Raw genomic sequence first — 18,725 nt, 5'->3', positions numbered from 1 at the left:
GTAAAACCTGGCGGAGGAATAAACCTGGTGAGAACTTTCTTTCCTTAACGCTGGAACAAAACATATGTTAAGGGTTCACATGGGGGAGGTGAACACCGAGGAAATAAAGAAGAGAAATTACTACAAGCTTAAGTAATTTAACACACACACACACACACACACACACACACACACACACACACACACACACACACACACACACACACACACACACACACACACACAGCAACCCAGCTATGAGTCTTATAACAGTAGATGATTGTGGCCAATGAGAATACAGAAAAGCCAAATAAGAAAGGTGCTGAGGAAGGGGAGCAGGCCTTGTATAAATAGGCAAAATAAAGAGATGGAAAAGGAGAAGATAATGAGATACAGGGGTACACAAACAAACTCACAAACACGGGTACTCTGGAGGCAAAAATTACAGGAATTTCTCTGACAAGTGGTTTAAAAAAAAAAAAGATACCACACAAGCAGCTGTTCCTGGTGTGTAATTAGGATTATCTTTGGCATCTTCAGCTTGTTTGTTTAGGTCTCGTTTGAAATCAGCGAAGGCGGCTGCCCTGCTGTGCTCACCTCCCACCGGAAAAAAGCAAAAGCTGCCACAGAAATTCCTATTCTGACTCCAGACCCTCTGGCAGCATGAAATTCAATTACAGCCAATTTCTCACCTATCTCAACTGCATTAACAGCAGTCCTCCAGAATGAAAACATGGTGTGGTGCACATTTGCCAAAAGACACACACAAATGCACATGTGATGATCATGAAAGCACAGAGGAGCTGAGATGCGTTCATGCTTTTGCACAGACACACACACACACACATACACAAACATGTACCTGTGTTTGTGCAACGGGGCTGGTGGCTTTGTTTTCCTGCGAGAGGAAGAAGCGGATGGACATAAAGAGCTCGTGGATGCAGACTCTGAACTCCTCCTCGTTCTGGCCTCCTGTGGCCAATGAGAAGAGCCGGCGAGATTGGATAATGTACTTGAAGATGTACTCGCTGGCCTGGAGGAAAGAGGGAACAATCATTTATCAGTTGTTGGGAAATGAAAAAGCCAAGTCAGAGTTCCCTTCGAGGGAAAATAGTCAAAGAACAATGTAATATTAAACTTAGCCCTGATATATTCAATCCAAGGTTTTATGACTCAATTTAAATGAGAGCAAAGTGCAGTGCAAACATTTATTCCAAAAACTTTGATCTTCAAATTGCTGTTTAAAGTACTGTTATATTTTATTAATGTATTTGATTAATTCCAGATATTAGCTTGCTCCAATGTCTTTACTGTGAGGAGGTAAAAACAACATGTATCTTTACAAATAGAATATATTCTAGTTGGACAAGTGGTCAGACAAGATGTCATCTTGAGCTTTTGGACCTTGATATGTACATTTCATATGATATTCTCACAATTTCAACCAAATATCAGATTGATCTATAATGAAAACAACAAAAGACACAAATTCATAAAAACTAATTTGTATGAGGATTCATGTTTTTCTTTTTATAAAACTGAACTTGGTGCTCAAAAAAAGCCTGGTAAAATACATATAATGAATCACATCCACCACATGTGCTGTGTATTGCTCATTTATTATTTACTGCATGACATAGAAACATTTACATCAGCTGCAGAGTGTGTTCCGTGAATGATAAATGAGGAAACTGCAATACAGAAGCCGCACTGTGTTTCTCTGATGGCGTATCTGTATGAGTCATTAGAATAATGTGATATGGATCCCCAGCACCAGAGGCACTGCATTTCTGCTGATTAAAATTGCATGCAGCGTAATAGACAGAGGAGGGGAATAATGAATGGTGGCATGACACACTCACTGCTGATTAGCAGGGATGGCAGAGAGAGGCAGCAAGTTTGTTTATTTGTATATCTGGATGCATCTGGTGGTGTATGTGTACATTGTGTGATTGTGTGTCTATAAAGACAACCGCATGTGGTAGTGTGCATGAACATGAAAATATCGCTCCGCCTGACTTTGTGTGTGTGTGTGTGTGTGTGTGTGAGATACCACATGCCTCACCTTGAGCACCTGCTGTATGTGATCCTGATGCTCTGCGTCAACAATGCGGTCCACGTACCACTTCAGCACTTTGATCAGGTCCCTGGAGGAGAGACACACACACACACACACACACACACACACACACACAGCATCACTACTCGGCTCGAGGAGCATCACACATACCCTCTCCCACTGGATTTGGCAAATATAGATGAGGCAATGCAGCATTTTAAAATGAAACACTTGACATCACACACAGTCTGCCACTTATTTGCCAGTATTTCATAAATATGGCTGATTTTAATGTTATAATTGGAAATAATGATCAAAAAAGCCAATAAAAAATCCTCTTAAATGGGTGAATTTTAGAAGGAAACTCCTCAAGTCTAATCAGATATTAGAAGAGAGTCATCCTTTATCGTTCAGAGAGCTGGTTACAGAGGAAGGGTTCTTCTCATTCTAATCAGCAGACTAGCTGACATCTTGATTCTCTAATAATAACTTGAGATAGTTACAATTAAGGTGTGACACTTCTAATGAAACAATATCACAGGTAAGAGAGTTGAAAGCAGATGGATGTGGCAGCGGCACCGTCAACACGCACAAGTACTGAAGAAGAAGAAGAAAAAAAGGAGACAGCGCCAGCACGGTATCTTAGCAGGTACAGAGAGTGTGAAGGAGACAGCCGGTGAGAACAGCAGGTTGTGAATATGTGTGTGTGTTTGTGCGTGTGGTAGACAGGAGGAGGAAGGAGGAGGTAGGAAAAACCAGCACAATTTCATGATTCACTTTTCATCAGCCAGGGGGCACCATAACCATTTTGTTCACACTTCAACATTGTGACTAAAATCAAAGCCCAGAGCTGCCTCTTAGCACTGACGCAGGTTGGCCTCTGTGACTGCCTCTGATGTGATACTTCATTACAATACAATAAAACCTGCAACGTTGTGTGCTCAAGGTGCTGCCTTAAATAGCCACGTTTACAGAGGGGAAGGCTGAAATGGCATGTCACACACCTATAGGACAAAGCTCCGGCGAAGTGGCTCTCGATGTACGTGTCCATGACTGGTTTGAAGTGCTGGAATTTGCTGTCCTGGAGAAGGTTGATGATATGGACCTAGAAATAAACAGAAGACAAGTCAAGCACTATGCTTTTGTGAAGAAAATTACTGTCTTCGCAACCCCTTAACCTTTAAATACAGTTTTCTTCTTATGAAGATGATGACTACACTATTCCATCAGATGGAAAAGAATCTCCACAGCCTGTTCAAATAAAGTTTTGTGTGTTTGAACAGTGTTAAGCTACACAGAATCAACTGACATGAGACTTTGTTTTTGATGATGTGGATTAAATTATGAGATGAGACAGTTATGCTTTTATGTAATATTCTTTTTTATTGCTATTTCACAGTTTTCTACTCTCTCCAACTGTTTTTATTATTATTGAATGATGTATATTGTGTCTTTACTGTCTATCTTCACATTTGACTCAGTGATCTGTTGTGATACTGTTGTTATTGCCTTCTTTTGTTATGAAAAGGCGCTAAATAAATCAATTTATGATTAAATGTTACTATATTAAATGCTTAAGATTGCTAACAAAACAAATAATAGTGATATTTATAGTCATTATTAGATGAATCTTCAACTTGAAATGACTGAATGAAATGAAACAGGAAACCTATGTGAGAAGGTAAAATTGCACTCAAATAAACAGTATTATGCAACTCCAGCAATGGCCAATCAGTTTATTTTATAAGCAACAGAGCAGCAACACTTAAAATATATCAAATATAAAAGATAAGAGGAAAAATACTTGGAAAAATGTTTGGAAATATACTGTAGATGTCTTGAATATGACGATGATAACAGCCGAGGGAAAAAGTGGTTACACATATTACTCTGTGTTTCCCCCGCATGCAGCTTGTTGCACTGAATTTGTCCAACCCACAAAAGACGAGTCCACTTGTCAGACTCGTTGGATTGATCTCAAAACCACAAAAAGGAAACTTGATGAGTGCACCGGCTCACTGGACCTTTTCATCATTGATAACGCCACACCGAGCGGAGCAAGTGCGTTTGTGTGTCAGTGTGAGACTGATGGGGAGAGCGGGAGGGACACTCACAGGCAGAGAGACAGAGAGACAGAGAGAAAGAGAGAAAAAGAGAGAGAGAGAGAGAGAGAGAGAGAGAGAGAGAGAGAGAGAGAGAGATCGATTCCTGGCCTCGCTCTATCAGCGCAGTGCAGCATGACCGGGGTGAGATTGGTTCAGCGAGCTTTGAAGCGTTACATCACCAGATCTTTCACCAACAGTTAGTTTGTGTTTCTGTTTTCTGTGTTTGACTCAGACACTTTGAGATGCTCCTGACACATGAGAAAAACAGGAAACAAAAAATACAGAAAAAGACGCATGGATATGATAAGAACATCACAGATGACTTACTCACCAGAGAATCAAACACCTTCAGCCCGTATCTCTGAGAGCTTTCATCCAGAATACCAAAGAGGGTGTCCAGGGTGTCCTGCAGAAACTGGCGCGGGGACAGGGACAAAATGGGAGTTGAGTACAAACCGCCACTCAGCTGAAGCTTCAAATCAACTTTTCAAGACTTTAGTCGTTGAACATGCTCAGCATCGCCAAATGAAACCAGAAACACGTGGGCTGAAATCAAATCAGAAACAATCAATACTACAAATGGCTAGGATAGCAGCAGCAATCCAGGGCTGACTGTGGTCCTACTTTGACAATCTCTGAGCCATCGATCTCCTTCAGCTTCGAGAGGCTGTCGTTGATCCTTTCGGGGTGGGCTCTCCACTTCAACAGGTCCAGCATATCACCTGGAGAGAGACAGAGGGAGGGAGACACGGAGGGATAAGCGGCCGAGATACGAAAAGCCGTCAAACAGAAGAGGTAAAGACACATCTCATGTTTGTTTGTCAAGACAAGCAAGATTTTGAGAGCAATATGCACCTCGGATCACAAAGCATCGCCACGCCCTTCAATTATAGCCCCAAAACTCCACTGAATCCAAACAAATGATGACATTTTCAAGTGCAGCGGGATAAAGGAGATAAAAAGTCATTTTCCTGAGCCAGAGTCCCCAGACATACGCATGAATAAAACATAAGCCCCGAGAAGAAAGTCTTTTAGCTGTCTCCTCAGATTCTGTTCAACCTGAAGCTTGTCTTTTTGCAACTTTATGTGTGCATGTGTTTGTGTGTGTGTGCGTGACTGAGTTTGTTTGTACCGATCTGTCAAAAATATATATTTTTTTACCTCCCAATAAAAACTCAGGAATACTTCTACAAACAGTTCACCCCCCAAAAGAACTCTCATGTATTGAGGAAATTAACAGCCTGTTGCAAATACTGTAAATAGTGCCTGTAGCTTTTATAGTTATATATTCTACCAGCTACTTAATGAGGTACAAAAAACAATTCATCACTCACAGACTCACTCTAGTCTGGTACAAGTGTCAGAGTCTGGTGAAGTTTGGGATGCAAAAAAAAAAACAAATGTCTCCTCTAATGTTCCCTTTATTACACTTTACATTCATCACAGGCTAATGATTTTTTCCACCTTAAATGGGGCCAGCTAGAAAAAATAGGGCTAAAAGCACATTTCTGGAAACACAAGAATTTGTTAGTTCATTAGTGAGCGCTTCAAACTGGAGGCTATTTCTACCACCCTGCATATTCACAGGTTTATTCGCACAATCTGTGGCTTGGATAGAAAACCACTTTCTCACTTTCAGAGAACCCGTCTCTTCCACTGTGTTTTTTTTTTTTTTTTTTGGTAAACATATGGTGCTTTACCACTTTCGTTTGCCTTTTGTGAAATGATGATAACTGTCTTTGGCTGTAGTACTTCTATTCCCTACCTCCCAAACTGTACAGTACAGATGCAGAGGACTAGTACTACAAAGCACTGCACGAGCTCACTCGAGCACCTCAGCCACGCCAAGCGCACCTCACCAGGCAAGTGGGCAAAATGTCAATCCCTGAGTGTGGTTTTACCATTCTGTGTGAGCTTGGTGGAGCACAGGAAGCTGGTGATCCAGAAAGATTCCTTGGTGCCTTTCAGCGTCTGGTTGTTGGACGGGAGGCTGGGCTTGGAGAACGGCAGCTTCAGGTAGCGTGAACAGTCTGCCAAGTTGGTGTTCTCCTCACACTGGAGAGGAAAAGGAGAAAGAGAAGAACTCACTTTAAAACTGGCACAGTAGGTTAACAGGAAAGGAGTGGAAGAAGAGCTAATGTGATGCTGCGCTCACTGTTTTGCTTTAACTGTCAACATTGCACTGGATCAAATGTAGGTTTCTACAGTATTCTCTACCACAGGCTTAGGGTTGTAGGCTGTATGTAATTGATGTAAAGCCATAAATCACAGACAACAGGATTAAACCCTGGTTGAAGGGTCAGATTTAAAGTTCAGCTTGTAGCGATGACAACACTGCAGAGGTTGATGATGAGATTTTGTTATTTTTGGGTTTAATGCCAGCCTTAATGCACAGCTGAGGCCATTCGAGCTCCAAAGCTACCACACAGTTTGGACTGATTCTTCTGTGTCTATTTTGGGTCTGAGGAGAAAACTAGGCCATGCCAGTTTCATTGAGCTTTTCAGCAACTTCCATCTGGCATTAGAAAGGGCCTTTTCCCCCCCTTAAACGGTGGGAACACACCAGGATACCGGAGCTGTCCTCTAAAACTGGCAATGCTCAGGTTAGAAGGGTTTCTGTAAGGCTAAATCTGGTGGCAGCACAAGAGAAAAGAGGACAATGAAAATGTTTTTAAAGACAGCTCAAAGAAACCGTAGTTAACAGCAGGATAAATAATCAGACTTCTGGTCACTGTTCTGCCTCACTGCCAATAAAACACATGAAGGAGCTCCATGCTTTTCTGTCCTCCGCAAAGCCTCAGGTTTATGCACACACCCTTTGCCTGCAGCTGAGGAAAAGCATGTAGTCTGCAATTATTCTCAATTACACCCAAGACAGTCTTGCAGAGGCTTTTAACTTGGGATGCAGGCCATTTTATTTGCTTTAGTCTTTTGATGTGTCAAACCTAAAATGTGTGAAAAGATGACAGCGAGTCTCTTAGTGTCTATAAAATGCAGAAAATGGACATAAAGGTTGGACTAAATACAGAGACAGGCTCGCAGAGGAGGTCCGCAACAACATCCGTCAGCTTTGCCTCAAAGGAAATGTGCATACATCCAGTTGAGCAACAACTGTTTCTTACACCAGCACAGATACATAGACATACATTAAAACTGACTCACAGTTAAATTCAGCCTTGCAGCTTCGCAATGTTATGTAAGTGGACATTAGTCACTGGCCCGCCAGGCTGTATTGGTGTGATGCGAGCTGGCACCAAGCAGGGTGACAACAGAATGATAGCATTTAGCCCTTTAGAGCTAATTATTCACATAATAATGTATACAGCGTGACACAACACGCAAAAGTGAGTGGGTTCACTGAGGAGAATCTACCAGCTGCAATCAACCAGTTGACGACAATGATCGTAGAAATGTTTTGTCTCTGATTGGAGAAATCTTTGGTTTGGCAAATGCTAAATATGTCATAGCGGCTCATCCTAATGTTTTTTGAGATCATGTCACTTTTTGTTACATCAGTGAAAATGCATCAAAACAGTGACATCATCTCATCCTGAGTCAACCTTGGATGGATTACACATTCGCTTGCCCTGTAAAAGACCCAGCCAATTCTATTCTCAGTCTAAGTCTTGATAGTGAGGGTATGTGGGTCTTACCTTATGAATAATGAGCTCATGGGTGCCATCTGGCAGAGTCCTGCCATCCTCCTGCATCAGAGGAACAAAGGAGTAGCCAAACAGTTTCTTCTCTCCCTTGTCTTTAGCTGTCGAATGACAACACACGGATCAGGGACAGAACCAAAACACACAAGCACAGGCTGCAGGAAAACAAACAAAATACAAAAGCTAATATTACGGCGCCTGCTCTGCTTTTCTCATCACACAGTATACAACCAATACGTTGAAGAAATGGAACTTTGCAAATCAGCTGTAAATGTAGGTTCATGTCTTTAACACACACACACACACATGAGGGCACGGGTGATGAGATGAATGTTACTGCTATCTGTTTCAGCACAATCAACCAGCAAAATGCATGGAAGGCAACTGTTAGCCTGAATTCTTAGAATTGTTAGACTTGAATTCATAACTCAAAATATTCATAACAACTCTGTGAATGCTTGCAGTGTTGCATTTTAATGAGAAATACTGAATATAAAATGTGTTAGCAGGGAACCTCTAAAGGATACCTTTAACTCCTAAGTCTCTCACACCTACACCCACAGCTTTCAATTGTGAGAGTGCAGTGAATCTCGCCCCTCCCCACAGCCCTTTTGTGGGGGAATATGACTATGTAACTTCGACTGCAGCAAATACAAGCAAAAACCGGCTAAAACATTACTTTTAATGTTGTTAAATGTAGTCCTGGAGTCTGATTAACACTGCTGCTGTGTTTTTTAAGAAGCTCTCTGAAGGCTTTGGGCATAATTTGCATTATGAACACATGTAATCTGATTTCTCTGCTGTTTTAGTGCTAATGTGAACACAGCGGGAAGTAAGAAGAGTGGTGCTGGGAAGGTTTCCATTTCCTTTCATTGCAGCACTGCTGATTAACTTAGCCAGCATCTACTAGTCTTCTGTTTGAGTGTGTCTACAGTACAGTATGTGAGCTTGCATGTGTGTGTGTTGATTCTCCCAGGAGAAACACAAGTTTGTACTGTATTAAACTTAGAAACTGGTACTTCACCACTGCCATTTTATTTCCGTCTTGCTTTGCTGCGATTAAGTTTTTATACCAAGGAACCTATTGCTCACAGAACTGTGGACTTTTCCTTTATGTTGTGTCTGGTTCCCTTTGGGCGACTTTTCCTGATCTATAAGCTTTCACACACTGTGGCACTGGGAGATTAGGAAAGATTAAGTGGTGTTGTGTGAAACATGAGTTTAGTTCAGCTTGGCAGACCAGGTAGAGATTGATCTATGTTACTTCTTGAAACCACTATGCTATTATACTGTACAGTACGTACATACATGGAAACAATTATAGTTGGCAGACTTCTACTGTCTACTAAGAAAAACAACTACAGGTCTAGCTCCTCTGACAGCAGTAACAGTAAAGTTGGACAACTTCAGGAAATGATTTCATCCGTTTAAAATATCTCAGAACACATCAACCAACAAACAGCTGCAATAAAACTAAGCACTGCACCGCTGACACCGACAGATCCCTTTAGCATCATTTAGGAAAACACTGGACTCCCTGCAAACAAATGAACAATTACTGCAGCTACATAATCGCTGCAACAACATGAGCACATTTAAAAGCATATTAATAAAAAATGAGCTTTCTGCCTTGGCTTAATTGAAAATGGGAGTGTCCGCAGAGTCTCTGAGTTTGAGAGCCCTAATAGTATATGTAATATGGTCTCCTCAGTTTGGTGTCACCACAGGTCTAATTTGGACTCTTACATAGGCAGCCCTTGAGTGTCAATGTGACCACTGCCAGAGGTAATAAGGCTACTAAATCTACAGCACCACACCACACAGCCTCCCAGCCTCCCAGCCTCCCAGCTTGGCATAATAATATCAGCTTGTTATGAGAGAAGAGATTTGGCCCTCTCCCCGTAGCGCAGAATGAGGGTAGGAGAGACTGAGAGCAATATTTCGGTCATAATTAAAGATTTGTCTCATTAGGAGGTGAGAAGTTGGACAAACAGTCTCATTAGGAAAAAACTAAAAGCGCAGACTTATGCACATTGTCTATTTGGGGATAGTAGCAGCAGCCTTGGGGCTTGAGGCTGGATGGTTGGCAGGTTGAAGCGGGTGGAAAAGTGAAGGTTTAATGTGCTCTTCTTCCTCCATAACAACACATCTTTGCCCTTGACTCCCTTGGATAATCATCTGAAAAGAAAAAAACACCTCGGGCCTTCACACCCCTGGCAGCTAATGCGTGAAACAGTGTGAAAGCCTGGAGAAAGCAATGTGTTCACTTAACCTTTCCTAGATAAATGATGGTTGTCCACAATCCCAGTCCCACTTACTGGAGCAGTGTCTGAACTCAAACCGGACGTGTGACCCCCGGAACATGTCGACTGGGATGGGAAGCTTGATCTGCTCCGCCCAGCGAGGGCTGTTGTTGTGATACAGCACCAAGGAGTGGTACTCATCGCCGCCTGGTTCACCTGACCCAGCAGCCACATGACTCTGACAGGCAGAAAGTAGAGAGATCACAGGGTCAGAGGAGGTCGTTGATGTGGGTGAAGAACAGGAAGTGAAGAGAGGAAATAAGACGAGAAACCGGGCCCGAAGATGACGCAAAGAAGGATGCAGATGAATGAACGCAAGACATATAGATATAAATATACTGGAAATCTTACACTCGCCACCATGTGCCAATAAAGTGAGAATGACATGGTTCATATGTGTGTTCATGTGTGTTGGAGGGTTGCGTGCTATGTGCCGGCAGCGGCAGCAGAGTTATATTTGACTCTATTTTCTGTCCAAGGCCGAGGCAGCGCAGGAAACCACAGAGGCAGACTGTCACAGTGCTGCACTAGAAATGGGCAACACAGTGGAAAGACACTTAGCTCTCATCTGGGTCAGCGATATTTAAATTAAGAGCTTTGCTCCAAAATAAGACACCCGATATTAAAAAAAACAGAGTCAACTAAGGCCTTAAATGAAGTGTTTACTATCCTTAAACATAGTGTTTATCCTTTAAAAATATATATTTCCCAAATGACAGTTATGGATCTTGCAGAAATGGAGACATAACAACTATGACACACATCTGTTAAATAAAAAAAAAAGGTTGTTGTTACCTTGAGGACCTGTCCATCGATGTCCAGCACATAGACAGTGATCTCTACGTTCCTGGCGACACTCTTCCCTCCCTTCTCAAACTCTCCTTTCTCCAGTGTGACGTAAAGGTCATTTCTCATCTCTCCTGCAAGAACAGGAAGGTAAAAGGAGGCAACAAGCCATTGATTATGCACACAAGCAAGAATTAATAATGACCTCTCAGCAACTTGGCGACAATGTTGGGTGTAATGCCTCATGACAGGGGTGGACAGCATTTACATTAGTGGTGGCTAAAGATACATCCTCTGCTAACATTCAAAATAAGCTATACAGAAAATACAAGATTTATAATCTGCTGCAAGCCCAAAAATATACTTACAGCTCTACTAACAACAAAGCAAAGAGTTCACTATTAAAAAAAAAATGACCAGAACAAGTTTTCTGATGACGGCTATTTCACCCACAACATGATGTCTGAGTATACACTGTGTCTTCTGCTGGAACATTTGAACATCATGAGATCTGATATGTGACAAAGAACAATGTATTGTAATGTATATTTCCTGGTATCGCAGACTCATCATCTGTAACCCTCAGATGTGATCATTCTGTAGTAATGAGCTATCATCTATTCATATATGTAGTACTGCTCCCCAACACCTGTGATTAGAGTTTACCATATAACACACAGTGAGCACATGGAAAACATATGTACAGTAGTTATGAGCAACAGGTACATGGCTATTATTACTTGTTGCCCTTATTGCTACTGTACATGCGGATGTATAAGAAAAACACAAAAAAAAGACATGTGCTTGAGATTAAGTTCGTCCTATAACCAGAAAGTTTTGAATACTCAAAATAACTATCAATCACAGTCATTGATAAAACACAGAAACTTTATAAAAAAAACTTCACTCAAATTATTTCAGTGTCTGAGATTTAAAAAAACAAACAAACCTATAATCTTCCCTGCAACACAGTCTTTAGTCATGGCTGCAATCTGCAAGTAACAGCAATAATAAGAAGTCTACATCTCTTTGTTCTAATTGCAGCTGGATGTACAACATCTGGGCCAGATGCATATTGATGTCATTCTGTAGGGGAAGTCAAAATGGTGCAAAGCGGTGCGAGTAAGAAAAAGGATGGGTCTGTTTCCTCTGCAGCCAAGCTAGGGTCAGACGCATTGTGAAACTGGTTCCCCATCTAACCTCTGTGGTGTGTGTTTGTGTGTGTGTGTGTGTGTGTGTGTGTGTGTGTGTGTGTGTGTGTGTGTGTGTGTGTGTGTGTGTGTGTGTGTGTGTGTGTGTGTGTGTGTGTGTGTGTGCGTGTGTGTGTGTGTGTGTGAGAGAGAGAGAGAGAGAGAGAGACAGAGAGAGAGAGAGAGCTCATCATATCTCCATCTCTAGGGTCAGCATTGATTTTCTGCTCTTAACAACAGTAACCATGGCAACACAAGGCATTTTATATACCTCCATACTGTACAACTGCAGCGCACACACACTAAAGAGAGCAGGAAGGTGGACGGACTCACAAGGGGGCAGTTTGTCTAATGGACAATGGAAAAACAGGAAGTGGAAACCTGTAGACGCAGAGCAGCCAGCAGACGGAGAAACGAGTGTGTTTGTATATGAAAAAGAAAACGAGGGGGAAAGATACTGTGAGATACAAATCTAGAAAATGGAAAGAGAAAGAGAGAGAGAGAGAGAGAGAAAAGAAGGGGAGACGGTTTCCTTAGCCCAAGGGCAGACTTACACAGGCAGAAAGGGTGAGAGCACTCAGCATTAAGGGTTTGTAGTCAGACAAAGACAAAGAAAGAGGCAGTGAACATAAATCTGTGTTAGTGAGGCGCTGAGGGACCCACAGTCTGTGGTTCCTCTTTATCTGTGTGACCAGACAGCACACCTCACTTATTTAAAAGAACGGCTCGTCTCTGGGTGAAAAGAAAAAAAAAAAAAACTCCCCTGACGTCCAGCTCTCATAAAAGAACGAACAGACAAAGAGTCTGATGCTAATCCAGACACCTTCCCTTCTACATGCTCTTCCCCTGGATATGTAAATACAAACATGTACATGTTAAGTCCCGTGTTTCATCTTACATTCAAATTGTTGTACATGTGTTACCGTGGCAACAAGACCCCATCCAGCTAAGCCTGAGGGTCTCTACAGGAGCCTGTGTCATTTAGGAGGAGCAGCTCCCTGAGTGATGCCTATCTACCTGAAACAACCTGAATATTTCATATTTCCAAAGGAAACCCTTAGGTGGGATTCAAACATCACTGTGCTAATGCAGTAGGTGTTACCACGGAAACTACTGGGAGTAGACGTCAAGAAGACATTATTCATCATCATAATTATAAGGTTCAAAAGGTGTCAGCTAAAATATTACTTTTATAAACAGGTACTGCATTTTATTTAGAAAAAAAACCCAACTAGTAGTAAAAATATTGAAATGAACCAAAATAAACAATTTTCTATTAGGTTGAATGAATTTAAGAAGTAAAATGACTGTAGGTCTCCTCTTAATGGTGTCCTGTCCTCTACACAATTTACCCAGTAAGGAGTCATTGTTGAGAATTTATTTTGTCAGAAAGACATTAACACTCTGCTCTGCTGTAACCCGAGGAGAAAATTTTCCTTGTGGGATACAAGTGTTATCCAATGAGGAGAGAGAACGGCATGAAGGGCTGTGTGTGCAGCCAAGGGATGCGCGTGAATGTGGTGACGTAGCACGAGGACCAATTGATGCCTGACAAGGGCGGGGGCTGCTAACTCATGGTGCGTTCAAAGAAACTCGTACTTTGTGTTTTTCCTTCCTGTGAAGTCATACCAGTTCGATCTGGTACGAGTTCACGGGTCGGAAGTTACGAGTGGCCGTTATAGGGAACTTTCACAGACAACAGGATGGTAAAAACACGAGCTACGGGTTACCTGGAACGCTACCAAGTCGTAGTTGTGACTTGAAGCTGTAACTTACGGTTTCAAAAGCCTGCCTTGAACGCAGCATTAGCCGAAACGGCCGTGAAGCTGATATCTGCTTTAATTGAAAGAATAAATAAGTTGATATGAGTCAAAATATAAGTTAACATTAATATTGATAAAAAACAGTTCATGTGTTGAATATGTGGTTGAAAGAGACAGCCTTTCATTTCATTTGATTTGGAGTTACATTAAAATGGACTTCACAACCCAAGATGCTCTAGGTACAGAAAGGTGAACGTGACGTGATTACGTCAGGGTTTATGTTGTAAGCAGCCATGTATCTTCCTTGAACACGCACACGCTGTATGTTTTTTTCCTTTTTCAATTATTCACTAAAAGCAAACGTCTCGCTTCGTCATTTTTATTTATGTTATAAATCTATAACAGTCATAAAGGAAATTTTAGGTTTCATGATGTATTCAAAGTGTCAAAAAAAATCAATGCTGTCATCCTGTAGATGAGTGGAGATGTTACAGTACAGTAGGAAGTGCCTACCTGGCATGATGACATCAGAGAAGCCCAGTTTCCTGGTGATGGACACACCCCGAGTGAAGAGGACCATGTACTCGCGCCTCAGCTGCTCTATGTCCCCGTGGAGGAGCTGGAGAGCCACTGCCAGGCCTGACAAGAAATAACAGCAAAACTCAAAGTGTGAAATATCATACACAGCAACAACATGATCTTAGATGTTTCATCTCTTATCTCACGCCAAAGCCACCCAATAAAAAGCTCAAAATAGAGTATATCATAACCCTATTCCCAACACTATAAACAATCAGGTATCGGTGAGCTCAGAGAGAAACTATTGACAAGGGCATAATTCAAGCTTTTATTACCGCTGCATGGGCATATCTATTATATCAGTTGCTAACAGCAACACTTGTATTAGGAAGGCAAGCAGACACCCCCGTGCACATAAACAAAAAATGCAAACAGCCTGTGAGTCACTCGCAGCTCCTTTTTATTAAGAGGAAATCCTACATGAAGGCTGTCGTCTTGAATCAATATCCTTATGCAATAACGCAATAACTCCAAATGTCAGTGCAACTAAATTAAAGGGCTGGCTTGAGCTCAAAATGCATCTCTGTGATGTGCATGTGTGTGTGTGTGTGTGTGTGTGTGTGTGTGTGTGTGTGTGTGTGTGTGTGTGTGTGTGTGTGTGTGTGTGTGTGTGTGTGTGTGTGTGTGTGTGTATGTATGTGTGTTGACCATGCACAGGATGAGGAAAAGCAGATACGTAAAGAGCAGCGAGGGAACGTACAAGAGACAAGATGATGATTATTGCTGTGGATGTTCTTGGGAAAGTTGGGAGGAAGTGGTGAGATGGTTCAATAGCTGCAAGAGGTTTCAGTCACTGAGAATCAACAAAGAGATGAGGCTTGTTTGCAAACCTGCTAGCAATATGCCAAAGAACGACGCCTGGGCTACAAAGGCAGAGAGCAGCAGGAAGCAGGGAAGTTGAGGAAAACAAGGGGCTTTAAGTTTTCAGGCTCGCTGCCAAATTGGGGAGCGGATAGAAATATTGTAACGTCTTTGTTTTAGAAGTGGCTGCTTCAGTCAGCTTTGTGGAATCACTAATTAAACTACCAAGATCTCAGGTTGCAGACATGGACAAAATGACATGAGGCGCGAGTCAGACACTATAGACCCTTCCTCTCATCTAAGTAACAAAAAAAAATCACATACATGTACTTGTACACACCATCAACAGTTGTGGCACAGAGGTCTGGGTGGGATTGAAAAGAGGGTCCCATTAAGTTCAAGGGAGTTGTTTTTTTTTCTCTACCCAGGCATTATCTTCCTGCCCCTTAATGTGGATCAAGCCTGTGGCATTTATACACACACAAACACGAACACATACACACACACAAACACACACTGACAGGCTCTAAAAGCTACTGCGGGGCTACAATTAGGCAAACCAGCTTCATTACTATTCTGCCTGGAAGATGGAGCTGACGCTGACAAAAAAAAACACTCCCAACCTTTGCTGCCCTCAGCCCACCCGGCCTGCCTCTTCACAAACTCACAAATGAAAAATAAAATAAATAAAAAAGAGACATGGGAAAATAAAATCTCAAAAAACAAAAAAACAAAAAAACAAAACACTGGACTTGTCGCAGCCTCTTCTGTCACTGCCTACGCCTGCATGTGGAGGCGGGAGCTGAATTACCTAGCTGACCTGACTCATACAGAGACACATTCTTATGAAATCCCCTTTATGGATTACTGGGCTTCGTGTAAACAAAATCACCATCTCCTCTAATCAACTCTCTCTCTCGTCTTTCGAATTTGATTATCCAAAAAGCCCCCCCTCCGCCCCACCCCCACCCCCACTCCCACGACCCTGAAAGATACAGGTAAAGAAAAATGAGATCGTCATTAGGCTGCATGTGAACAAAACAACTGTCTCTCTCTGCACAGACTCCCTCTCTTCCCCCTTTATTACCCCAACAGCCCAGCGTTCTTTATATTTTAAGGGCAGTGCATTCATCTCTCCCCTGTTAATTGGCTGCTAATAAGAGACTTCTGGCACGCTGCCCGGGCTGTTTAAAAGGAGAACCACACAGAGAGACTACTGGAGACACACACATACACACAGTCACGCAAAGACGAGGCACACAAAATGGCACAGTATATAAACATGTACATGTATACGCACATTACGTTATCCTGCTCCACTGCACACTTGTTTTAATTGCCCTCCTGACACTAAACGTAATGAATTGTGGTCTTTAAATTATGCATGGTCCTCTATAACTCCTGCACGGACACTTTCAGAGACACGGTGAGGAGAAGACGCTGACCTGTTCGCTAATGATGAAATATTCCTCCCAGTTTGCACATTTTGGTGTGTGGAGGCAAGAGAAGTGACTTAAGTCTGTTATCGGTTTTTAAATGTTGCTCTGCAGCAGAATAATTGCCCTTTAGGAGGAATTGCCTTTTTCGGATGAATATGCTGCCGGTAAAAATGTTCTGAGAGTGACGTTGTGGCTCTTTCGAATGCAGAGGAGGAGGCAATGAACTGTAAAGACACAGGGGATTCAAGAATAGTAAAAAAAAGAAAAAAGAAGAAGCAATCTGTGAATTTGCATTGCGAATGTTTCCTCAAGTATTTTTGGTTGTGACTTGTTGCTCAATGTGCATCTTTAGGAATGTGGTCACAAAGATCAGGAAGTTACAACCTGTCACAGTCCTATTTGTGGAACACCAGGTGTGTTTGTGTGTGTGTGAGAGAGAGCATGACATGTAATTAAAAAGACAAATTTAAAAGAGCACAACCCTTGAAAGGTGTCAAAGCTAATAAAATCATAATTAATACATTCAGTCCAGGCAGATGAATGGTCCTCATAATACATAAATGAAAGCTACTATCCAGCACTACTTATCTTAAAAATTGAAATAATTACCCCTGCTTTGAGATTAAAGCATTTTTCTTTCATTTTCGCAAGATCAATGTCAAATTCAGTTAAGTGGTGGAAATGTAATTTTGGAACAAAGTGGCTTGAATTATGCATGCCAGCATATTGTGACAAAGGACCCGCAGCTCTAGCTTAATGCACTTTGAAAGAGAAAAGCACTGAGGCAGATCAGGCGTTCAGCTGGATCAATGTCTTCAGCTGACAACCACTCAATAGCTAACATCCAAGTGTTTGTGATAAACTGCGCACTGCAGCCAAAGACAGGAGGGGAAACTCTTTAAAATAATTCACTTACATGTGTTTATGATGTGTGTGTGTGTGTGTGTGTGTGTGCCAGGGTGTGTTTGCATTGGGTGAGTGTGCGCGATGCTGTCAAATAAGAGCCCGGAGCAAACAAGTACATGACGGATACATTTAGAGAAGAAACTGTGAACTGAGGCAACATGCTGTCTTCTGTCAGTCATGTTGTTTTTCCCCAAACAGTGTGATTATTTGCTGATTTTCTTTCTCTTTTTTGTTTTGAACTTTAATACCATCAAACAGGCAGGATTGTGCTGTTTTACAGCAGAACCACACATCTGCAGTCTCGTCAGCTAAAAGTCATGGGAGTTTAACACGAGCAACAATGCGCCACATTATCTGTATGTGTGATCTGGTAATAAATTTGTGTACTCATGTGTGAACAGCAGTGGTAACAGTGGCAGCCAATATACAGGAAGAACTTGATCAAGATTTTGTTTGGGTTAAACATGAGATAAGAAAACTGTTAAGTAATTGGTTGCTTAATAGTTCTCTTTTCCACTCAGTCCTTTGCTTTATGTTCAGATCAGAAATCAATTTAACTTTCTGCTGCTTATCGGCCCCACAATGCAAAGCACTTTTCATCTGCAGCCATTCAACAGCAGCTCTGCCATTTAAGATATCAGGTGGATGCTGCGGTTTTGTTATGAACCAACACTGCTCTGGTATCACAGACCATGCTAAACGGCTTTGAGGCTTTCAGTTTAATTACTGCATCCCTTCACGCTTACGCAAGATTATTCATGATAATTTAACATAGTGGAGTTGTGTGCTTTCTCCTCAAGCAATTATTGGTCTTCTGAGGGAAGGTGGAGGGAGAAGCTGACTCAGTAGATGAGTCTCACAGATTCTTGACATTCCTGTAATCTCTCCGGTTTGCATGCGGATAGTCCTCAAAATCAATTATCAACTTTTTTCTATGTGTTCTCAGTGAGAAGACACAAGGGAGATTTAAGAAGACAATGAACTGTTCGCGGGCAAAATGAATATTGTCATTATGAAGATAAGAAGCCTGCAGCAGGTTTGCAGCAATGCTTCACAAACACACATTTATGTAAATCAGCTGTGAGGCAAACTTGTAATGAACTCTTACTGATTGCTTACTGTTGGTTGTGCATTTGCCCCCTTGATGCAAACAGCT

The 18,725-nt window shown here is 41.9% G+C and overlaps 1 protein-coding gene across 1 annotated transcript in view; it reads right to left on the bottom strand.

Annotated features, from left to right (window-relative positions):
* Positions 1 to 18,725, bottom strand: part of dock4b (dedicator of cytokinesis 4b) — a 111,295-nt gene that overhangs the window by 40,079 nt on the left and 52,491 nt on the right. The window contains exons 13-22 of the mRNA XM_083999998.1: positions 14,358 to 14,483; positions 10,901 to 11,025; positions 10,121 to 10,283; positions 7,797 to 7,903; positions 6,045 to 6,198; positions 4,768 to 4,865; positions 4,475 to 4,558; positions 3,043 to 3,143; positions 2,045 to 2,126; positions 842 to 1,012 (exon numbers count right to left, since the gene is read on the bottom strand). Of these exons, the coding sequence (XP_083856124.1) occupies positions 842 to 1,012; positions 2,045 to 2,126; positions 3,043 to 3,143; positions 4,475 to 4,558; positions 4,768 to 4,865; positions 6,045 to 6,198; positions 7,797 to 7,903; positions 10,121 to 10,283; positions 10,901 to 11,025; positions 14,358 to 14,483 (1,211 nt within the window). The remainder of the gene's footprint in view (positions 1 to 841; positions 1,013 to 2,044; positions 2,127 to 3,042; positions 3,144 to 4,474; positions 4,559 to 4,767; positions 4,866 to 6,044; positions 6,199 to 7,796; positions 7,904 to 10,120; positions 10,284 to 10,900; positions 11,026 to 14,357; positions 14,484 to 18,725) is intronic.

Source organism: Trachurus trachurus, assembly GCF_905171665.1.
Source record: "Trachurus trachurus genome assembly, chromosome: 23".
NCBI lineage: Eukaryota > Metazoa > Chordata > Actinopteri > Carangiformes > Carangidae > Trachurus > Trachurus trachurus.
Note: the sequence above shows the minus strand (reverse complement) of the source record. Positions and strands in the feature narration are given on the sequence as shown.